Here is a 10,921-nt window from a genome sequence, read left to right on the forward strand (position 1 = left end):
GGTTCACATCTTGTTTAAGGCTAAGGTTCAAAAAGGGTATAATATTTTCAAGTATTTTGGGTGATAATTTGGCTAGAGAAGGGTTTTCAAAAATGGCCTTGATCATATGACATTCACATGCAATTCAATCAATAATCAAGATTAAGGCAATATCATTCATGCTTTCCTGTGAACAATACATACAACAATAAAAACTCTGGAGCTCAATACCTCACACACATGATTTTTCACACAATATTTATTCATACACCCTGCTTAGCATCATAACCACACTCATAATTTATCACACATCTGTTTCACTGAATAATCGCATACAACACAACTCAATTATCATCCACATCAAATAATCATCAGATAGTTCCATCATGCTCATTAGTCAGTCAAACATTTTCAGAAAAAGTAATCAAGTCAACAATACACACTGAAATTAAAATTCAACCTATCCTAGAAATTTAAAATGTAAAAAGTAAAGGATAAAAGAAAGAAAACTAAAATCCTGTCTATGGACATCCCTCAGTAGATGTCTGCAATCAGCCCATGCTATCGTCAGAGTCCTCCTGACTCTCATCATCAGCATCTTCAAAATTTTCTTCCTCGGTGTTCGGGGCTCCGACTGCACCAAAACCAAAACCACTACTCTGCGCCTGCTGCTCAGGCCATGTCACAACTGTATGAAACTCATCCATAGTCCACCTGTGCACTGGTGGCTGGTCATATAGCCCAATAATCATCTCAGCAGTCGCAACCTGCCCTCTATGAAGGGCCTCCATCCTGGCCTCCATCATGGACATGTACATGTCCCTCATCTGGAAAGGCTTCGCGTGCTGGACTGGTACCTCATCAGGCACCTACTCCTGCTGAGCTGTAGCTCTCCTATGACACCTCCTGGGTGCTGCCCCCGCTGCATCAGCTGCTCTTGCTGCTCCTGCCTCAGCACAGAACTGGTGGAAGTAAGCTGCATCAATAACATTCCTAAGTCTCTCATATAGGGGAACTGTAATGTTCACCCCAGCCTGGTGACACAGAAAAGTGATCAAAGATGGATGCCCCAATGGCATCCTGCTACTAACTGTCATAGCACAGCTCCGAATCTCGTCGGCGATGATTTTGCCGACATTTACCTCCATCTGTCTCATCAAGCAGAAGATGAGACGAACCCTGTGCATCGTGTTATCCGAAATGTGGGAGCAAGGTTGGATGTTAGCATGCGTGAAAGCCATCCAGTATCGAGCCAAAGGTATCATATCCAACCTCCTAATGTTGACCGGTGCCCCACTAGAGTTAGGCTGAAAATGCCTTCCAGGGAGACACACAACCCTCTCAATATCAGCGACGTCACCGAACAGACCAGCATTTGCCGCATACTGGCACTGTTCCCCTGGCCATTCTATGCCCAAAAAGCTGTTAATAATATCGGGGTCATAACTAATAATCTGGCCCCTTACAAAGCTACTATATCTTCCAGCAGCCACTCCTCCTCTGGGAACAACGTTGGTGTAGAATTCTTTCACCAACTCAACACTGGCAAGTGCAGGATAAGTTGTCAACTTCTCCCAGTCTCTCCTTAAAATCTCCTCTCCAAATTCAGGAGCCAAGTCAGGAATGAAGGAAGCCTTCCTCTCCATTAGTAACCTCCTTTCTTGCATAGTTTCATAATGGTCCTCATGTTGTTTGGAGAGGAACCTTTGAGAGTCGAATCCTCTCGAGCTTTCTGGCATCTTCCTTTTACCCCCAGTATTTCTTCCCCTGGTGATGCTGATGCCATTTCTGCAATAAATACAATTTGCCAAAAACCAAGGAATTCTATTGTTAGGAGTTAATGCATCAATAAACACTTTCAAACCCAACATAATTTACAACTGGGGGTGCACAGGTTCCCCCTTTCGCTATGCAAAACATTCCACAAAAACACAGCAGACCGCCCGGCGTCACAGAGGCCTACCGCCCGGCGGTATGCATCAGTTTGAATATCGCCCGGCGACAGAGGCCTATCTCCCGGCGGTGCGAGGGGTTTTCAAAATTTTTTCACCAAAACAGCCCTAATCTCCACTCAAATGCTAATTCCTATCATGCAAACCAATTTCAAACAACTTAATCGGTCAAAATAGTTCCTAATTCAACAATCCATGCAAAGAATATCAAAATCCTAATTTGCAAAATTCCTAAGCATGTTCATCATCAATTTCAAAATTAGGAACTAACAAATGAAATTACACAACTTACTTGAGTGGAGATGTGAGTGCTTGCAACAAATCCTTAAATTGATGAAGGAGAACTCTAAATGCACACTCCCACCAAGAAAAACCCCAAATTTGAGCAAGAAACTAAACTTTTTGTGAGTGGGTGGTGAGAAAGTGTATAAAAATATCTTTAAAACCCTCTTGAAAGTGCAAATATGGAGCAAGAGTGCAAGGAGACCGCCAGGCGAAAATCAAAGGGGCAAAGCAAAGTGAAGAAAACCTAAAACCACCCAGCTTTTAAAAGGCTCCGGTTTTAGTTTTCGCCGCCACCGCCCGGCGGCAAAGTGGTACCGCCCGACGGTGGGTCGTAATTTTCCTTGCCACTTTTCTTACTTGCCTTCCTGTAATTTCTCCCGATAGCTTCTGATCTTTGCCCTAAATTTTTCACTTTCAAGATTTTCCTCACTCAAATGCACATGCACACCTAAAATGTATTAAGACAGAATTCGGAAAACAAATAACAAACATAGAAATTCAAAATTATGTACAAAAATTGGGATAGTCCCCATAAACACCCATCAGTAGGTGTTCCATTTATTCTTGCTTGGTAATTTCTTCTTCTTCTTCTTTATGCTAAATTTCTTCAGAAAGTTGATCAAACCACGCACATGTTTCCATGAATCAGTCATAGGAGCCTTAATCTCCAATTTCTTGAAGATCTCCATGAATTACTTGAACCTATTTTCCTTCCTATGATTTTTCTTTTTATGAGGAAGAGGCTTTTCATAAGATCTTTTCTTCTTTCCTCTCTTACTCTTTTTCTTTTTATCCTCCCTTAACTTTCTATTTTTCTTTTTCTTTTCTTTCTTTATTTTCACATTTTTTTTTCTTTTTTTCTTTTCTTTCAGCCACTGCTCTTCCTTTCTCATCATCCTTCTCACTCTCATTCAACTTTTCTATTTCCTCTACCTTTTCCGCAGCAACAACTTTTTCTGTTTTTATTTCCTCTTTCTTTTCTTTCTCAAATATCTCTGGCTCTTCTTCTTCTATCTTTTCTTCCTTGACAACCTTATCATTTTTAAAGATAGTGGCTTGACCTTCTTCTTTAGGGTTAACTTCAGTATTATCCCTAATAATGCCCAGAGATTTCAATACCTTTGTTATCTCTTCTTCCTCTATCTTCTTTTCACCAATAACCTTGTCATCCTCAAAGATAGGAGCTTGACATTCTTCCTTAGGGTTAACTTCAGTATTAACCCTAATAATACCCAGAGACTTCAACGCATAAGAGTGTTGTTCCTGCAATAAACGTTCTTTAGCTTCCCCCAACGTTTCTTTTCGCGCTAAGAATAATTCCTATTGTAAACGTTGTTTAGCTTCCCTCAACGTCTCTTTTGGCCTAGAGGAATATTGCCCAAATTGCCTATGATATATGTTTGAATAAGGTTCCCACCAGTGGTTGAAACCATTTTTTTGGTAGAATTGAGTGCCTACAAAATCAAATTCTTGTCCAAACTGCATTCTGCAAAAATTAGGCACAAAACCCTAGAAAACATTTATTAGAAAAAAATAAAAAATAAACATAAAATCAAGTCAAATTCAATCAATTCACACTACTTGAAAAAGTTAAACCTCGAGTCCCCGGCAACGACGCCAAAAACTTGTTAATGGATTGACAAGTGTACCAAATCGTTCAAGTAATAAAAATGGTAAGACCAAGTATCGTTTTCCCAAGAGACTCGAAAGGCCTTATCGTTCACGTGAATTAAAATTATAAGACTTGAAAAGAAAAATTAAATAATTGTGTAGGAGAATAAAATATGAACATCCAAAAGAGATTGATTCAATTGACAAAAGAAAGCAATGGAAGAATGGAGTTGTTGGGGGTTTACAATTTCATCTAATCCTCTCTCTCTTATCTACTCCTCTTGAATTATTAGTTTGATTAATTAATTGTCATAAAACTTTCTTAGCCTACCCTTAACCTGATTCCTCGGCGAAAAGAGCCTAATACTAATTACTGGCTTGCTATCCCTAGCCTCCCCTAGCAATTAATACANCATTATAGAGCAGAAGTTAAAAGCAATTGATCGTCCTACCCCTATCCCTAGGTGGTATTGCATAATCAAGAAATTACTCACCATTTCATGCCATTACTGTATATCCTCGTATCAATAAAGACAAACATCAGTTATCGAATGAGTTAAACGATAAAGGCATTAAGAACAGATGAGAAACCCAATAATTAACAATCAAAACATATGGAAACCATATAAATAATCAAGAGTTTCAATAGAAGAGAGTATCAAAAGATTACATTGTTTCCCCCAACTACAATAGGGTTTAGTTCACCATTTTCATGGTGAATCTAGATGAATAATGGAAGAAGAACGGAAAAGCAAACTCTAGAAAAGATGAAAAAGAGCCTAAGCATCCAAGAGATCCTCTCCAGAGAGTGAAATTAGTTCTGGTCGTCCCCCTCTGTCAAAAGAATACATCTCAACTCGCAATAAGGCTATTTATAGGTGAGGAGCGCAACAGAAAACAGGCCCAAGCCTAGCAGACAACCGCCCGGCGGAACAAGTGTGGCGCCCGGCGGTTTCCCACAGTTCGCACTACCACCCGGCGGTGGGTCTACCACCCGGCTGTTTCCCTTAAATCCGCCCAACGCCAACGCCAGCGCCTACTCCTCGCCCTGGACCGCCCGACGGTGTAAGTTGCCGCCGGACGGTGCGTCGACTCTTCAAATCTTCAATTTTCTTCTCTTTTCTTTAGTCTACGACCTTTATCTTCAGTTCCATTCTCCACTTTCTCAATAATACTACAAAACAATGCAAAACAAGCATAATATCGCTAAAAACAACTTTTGACTCTCTACAGACTCATTTATTGGGTTTTGCTTGATTCTAAGCTCATTCCAAGTAGTAAAGGGTATAATTTGGTCTAAAATGACATATGAAAATAACTGTTTTTCAACCTTCATCACCATCCCGAGTTAGGATTAGTCCACCCAGGATCGTCGCTGTAACCATACCGCACAGGGGATAATTTGTCAAGAAACTGATGCTCAAGATCTTACCAACTGGTGACGGATCCTGGAGTAATACAACAACACCAATCCCTTGCCGCTCAATGTAATGAGTACTCAAATGCCATTAAGAACATGTCCTCATCCGGGACATCTAGAGGTTTCATTGAAGAACATATGGTGTAGAACTCCTTTAAATGTCTATATGGGCATTCACCTGCAAAACCATGAAAGCTAGGCATTAAATCTATCAGTCCAGTGTTGAAAACACAACGAATATCCTCCTCATCAAGTGAAAACGGCTCCCTAGGAGCACTCTCATAAGATGGAGGAGGAACCTTTCTGTTCTCAACATAGAAATCAGAAGAGTATATATGAGAACCATACTCAGAGTCAGATGCAGAAGGAGAATCATAATCATAGACACAGGCAGAAGAAGTAGTGTTCACATAGCCAAAATAGGTAGACATGAGAAAGAAGGGGGGAAAGAAGAATACAATGCAAATATGCAACTAAAGCTACCTAAATGCAACACACAATGAAGAACACACAAAACAGAACATCACACTCACAACACAAGACAAAACACAACACACACTAACACAACAAAACACCTAAAACTGAACCGTTGGTCCCCGGCAATGGTGCCAAAATTTTTTATGGGTGTCGCACCCCATGCAAAATTTAATGTGCATAAAAGAATGCAGTATAAACTAGGAACTAACTCAAAACACGGACGCAAACTGATAATTAAACACAGATCTAAAAAACGGTTTCAAAGACAGAATAGAAATTTTTGGTCATTAACTAAATTACTATGCTTCCTATCCCATATCAATGACAAATACACACTACTCTAATCCAAATCCTACATGAATCACCCAACTAAGCGAAGGTTAATTCGGTCTTCAAAATTACAGACTAAGTGAATGCAATGCACAAATTTAATCAGTTATCCACCATACAATCTAATCAACTAAGCGAAGAATTGACACCGATTAGGCAACTAAGCGTATACCTAATCGTAGGTAGACAACAAATTAAATATTGAGCAGAATCAAAGCAACAATATGGCAATTAAAGTACAAGAATCTCATGGAAACAAAGTAATTTTATTAATGACCAACCTGACTAACCTAAACTAACATCCCAATTAAATTATCACGATCGAACAAAATAGACAACATGAAAACATCAAATTGACAATCCTAAAGCAAGACGTGTAAACTAATTAACATGCAGAAAATAAAGAAACACTTCGTTAAAATTGAAATGCACATATAAACCAAACTAAATGCAATAAATAATTAAGAAAACTCATGACTCAATTGAAATGTAATACAAAAATCTAGAATGCACTCCATCAACCAAATAATACTTAAAGAGAAAAAGCATGACAATAAAAAAAATAAAATAAAATAAACGAGCAGCTTGCAATCAAACATTCAATGAAAAAGTGAACTTTCTTGATGATGAGCATTAAAAATAAAAACAAATGGTGAATCAAAAAAACCAAATAAAAGTGAAAAATAAAAAAAAAACGAGTTGCTTGCTTGAATGAAAAATAAGCTGCTTCGTTGAATCCAACGTGCTGCAGCGCTTCTCTTCTTTCTTTATTCAACCAAAATCACCCAACATCCATAACATCAACATGGTTTAAATAAAACGTTGCAGCAACAAAAATATAATGATGAAAGTGGCGGCTGGTTTTTCTTTTTCCCAGATCGTGAGTCCCCTTATTCAAACAAAGAAAGTAAATGCAATAAAGATAGAAAACTTGAATGCACCGTGAGATCTTTCATTTGCAAAGTAGTTGCTAATGTATGCTAAGTAAAGGCAACGTTAATTCATCCAAAATCCAAGAAGATTAACATGGTTCCCACGAAAAAAAAAAAGAAATGTTCCAACTACCAAAAAAGTATGTTCCAGCTGAGAGTCAGCTTCCAAAAATCGTTACAGCACCGAGACAAAATTTGAGTGACGGCTGGTGGAAAAAATTATAATCCATAGGGCCATGTCCCCTCTTTTAAGGATGGGTGGGGACCACCCAAAAACCCTAAAGTTGCCAAGTGTCCTACAACTATTTGGGCCCATCATGTTTTTGCCAATATTTGGCCCAATGTGCACAAGCTTGTCAAAAAAGTTTAAACAATTAAATTACAATATAACTAAAATTTAAAATGTCTAATTGGAGAATCTTGAATTATTTTGTCTCCTCCCAATGCTCCAAAATATATCTCCAAAATTTCCCTGCAATTAAAAATGAAAATAATTAGCTCAGAATATTCAAATTAATTAAAATTAGAATTTCCGGTCAAATTAAGCACAATTAGCAGAAACGGGAAAATACCGGGAAATTAAGCAAAATTCCCTGATTAATTCTAGCACAATAAATTAAGTGAAATCAATAAAATATCGACTCATCACCACCCCTTGGAGGCGGATTTTGGATGCAGAAGCTCCAATCTACAAGTTCTAGGGTTTATCTTTTCATTAAATTCATCTAGTTTCACCATGTCTATGGTGAACTAAACCTCCATTGTTGTTGGGGAAACAATGTAATCCTATTGAAACTCTCGTATATTGCATTGATGCTTTATTCATATGCTTTATTTCATTAATTGTTAGCGTTTGTCCTCTATTCTCTATGCATGCTTTGTTTAAGACATTATTCAATAGTGTGATCTTTGATTTTATCTTTATGGACACATATGGGTAGATATAGACATGGGGGAATTCTCTCGGGAGCAATATTACCTAGACATAGGGATATGAGGACCGATTTCCTTTAAGCTTCTGTGCGAATGTAATGCATGGACAATTGCTAGGGAGATAAGACATTGTAAAGTAGTAATTATGAGTAGACTCTCTTAACCAAGACATTGGGGTTAGGGTAAATTAGAAAGTGACATTGACATTAATGAAAAAGTAGAATTCGTTAATATATGAGAGTGGATTAGGATAAGTCAGAAACCCCAACAACACAATTCATTCATATCATTCAACTGCCAATTGATCAACCTTGCATGGATATTTAATTTTCGTTTTTGCATTCTAAACACCAATTTTCGTTATACAAGTCTTAAATAATCAACAAATCACATGAAAGTCTAGACCGATGAGTCTCTAGGGAAACGATACTTGGTCTTACCACTTATTATTACTTGATACGGTTCGGTATGCTTGCCGGAGTCTTAACAAGTTTTTGGCGCTGTTGTTGGGGACTCGTGGTTTAACTATTCTATTAGTGTGATTATTGATTAACTTTGACTTGATTTTTGTTTGTGTTTTCTTTTTGTTTTATTTTTTATAAAAGTGCTTTTTAGGGTTTTGTTTCTTGTGTATGCAGGATACAATTCGTACTAGGAGCAAGAAAAATTCGGAACCTCTTATTGAAGGTTTAAGTGTAACTGGAAGGAGAAGGAGGAATCAAACCTCTATAGAATTGTTTCCTTCTCCTGAGACATTATTACAACCCTCACCACAAGCATCCAACAAGAGCACAGAAGGGATGGCTGAGGAGGAGAATCCTTGGAGACGTACTCTAGTGGATGCCACCACTGTTGTTGGCCCTCAACACTTTAATAACATTGCAAGGCCTAGGGTCAATGCTTTGAACATGAAGGTGAAACCGGCGTTGATTCAATTGGTGAAGAGCAACCATATGATCATCTGACCACATTCAATGAGATTTGCAACACGGTAAAGATCAATGGTGTGCCGAATAAGGTGATTAAACTTAACTTGTTTCCTTTCTCATTAGGAGGCAATGCTAAAATGTGGTTGAACTCTTTCCCGGAGGATAAATTTACTGAATGGGAGGCTTTGATGTCTAAATTCCTGAACAAGTACTTCCCACAGTAAAAAATCAACAAAGGTAAACAGGAAATCTCTTTTTTCAGGTAAGGCATGGAAGAAACCCTAAGCCAGGCGTGGGAAAGATATAAAAGCCTACTGAGAAAGATGCCTATGCAAGGTTTTGATGATACATAAGTAGTCTTGTAATTCCTTGGAGGTCTTGGTGCTTAAACGAAGCATATGCTAGATTCCTCAACTGGAGGTAATATTAAGCACAAGACTGCAGATGAAGTCTATGATTTGATAGATAACATGGATGCTAATGACAATGAGATGCATAGTGAAAGAGGCATCTTGCTTCAACAAAAGGGAGTTCTTCAATTGCCAATTCAAGATGCCTTGCTTGCACTGAACAAGCTTATAATTCAACAGTTGGAGAATTTGACAAAGACTCTTGCTCAACTGCCTAAGAAGCTGAAGAACGTGTCACAGGTGCAACAACAACTTCGTGACCGTTGTGGTGGTGACCATATCAATGGTCAATGTGCTTATCTAGAGGAGGCCCAAGAAGAAGTCAACTACATGGGCAATCAATTCCAAACCCTAAACCTCACCCAAGCATGGGTCAAGGTCAAACTGGACAATCTGGACAAGCAGGAGGTGAATTCAATAGACCACAACAACAACAACCATCGCCACTATGGCAACATGTATCTACCTTGAATGATAGGACTAACAGGTTGGAAGAGGCTTTTCAATAATTTTTGAAGGCGCATGAATCCACTCTGAAGAGAAATGAGGGTAACTTCAGAAATTTAGAGATGTAGATCAGTCAGTTAGCTAAAAGGTTGGAGGACAAGGCAGAGAACCAATTTGGAGCTAATACTGAGGTTAAGCTTAAGGAAGATTGTAAGGCCATAGTGAGTGTTGTTGAGGAGAGAGTGGATGAGAAAAAGGAGAGTGTTGAGTTAGTCAGGGAAGAAGAAAAAAAAGAGAAAATGTGTGAGGGTGAGTTGAAAGAAGAAGAAAAGAAAAAGGGAGAGAAAAAAATTGAAAAAGAGAAAAGTGAAAAAGATGAGAGATTTCTTCCTTATCCGAGCGTTTTAGAGAAATCTTCAATCAAATGGAGATTACTATACCGTTGACTGAAGCACTTCAACAAATTGCTGTCTATGCTAGGCGTATAAAGGAGTACCTCGGTGAAAAGATAGATCAAGATGAGGAAGCTACTGATGAACAGGGAGGTTGTAGTGATTTATTGAAGAAATCATGTCCTCTAAAAGTTAAAGATCCAAGAGGTTTTACAGTTCCTTACACCATTGGGAGTGTGAAGATAGGGAGAGCCCTACTTGATTTAGGGTCAAGCATTAATATGATGCCCCTATCTTTGCTGAAAAAGATTGGTGGTCTTAGATTGAAGCCAACAAAGATTTTCTTGATAATGGCGGATGAATCACCAAAGAAACCCTACGGTGTGGTGGAGGACGTTGTGATTCACATAAAAAGACTTAAATTCCTGGTTTACTTTGTGGTCATGGAGATGAAGGAGGATGACAAGATCCAATCATTCTTGGAAGGCCGTTTATGAATGCGGCTAAAGTAGTCATCAATGTAGATGATAGATTGATCATGATTAAAGACCAAGAAGAGGAGGTGATTTATGATGTTTTTAAAGATAAGCAGATTCAAGTGAAGAAGTTAAGTCATAAAGCTGCAAGGAAGAATGCACCAGTGGCTAGACCTAAATCTGTAGAGATAGTCAACAAAGGTAAAAATTGTGTTTTAATGCAGGTTGAGGAAGAAGAGAATGTAGAGAGAGGAGGAACCATTCATCATGACTTTGAGGATGCACAATTCAAACTTGGTACTCCTGTGAGATTCAAGAAGAAGTTGTGGGTTGTAAAAGGCTTCAAAG

General features: G+C 38.5%; 1 protein-coding gene across 1 annotated transcript; it reads left to right on the plus strand.

Moving 5' to 3' along the window:
* Nucleotides 1-10,129: 10,129 nt before the first annotated feature.
* Nucleotides 10,130-10,594, plus strand: LOC106763488. The gene has a single exon (XM_014647673.1). The coding sequence runs from the start codon at nucleotides 10,130-10,132 to the stop codon at nucleotides 10,592-10,594; it is 465 nt and encodes a 154-aa protein (XP_014503159.1).
* Nucleotides 10,595-10,921: the final 327 nt, after the last annotated feature.

This window comes from Vigna radiata, chromosome 6 (assembly GCF_000741045.1).
Source record: "Vigna radiata var. radiata cultivar VC1973A chromosome 6, Vradiata_ver6, whole genome shotgun sequence".
Classification (NCBI taxonomy): Eukaryota; Viridiplantae; Streptophyta; class Magnoliopsida; order Fabales; family Fabaceae; genus Vigna; species Vigna radiata.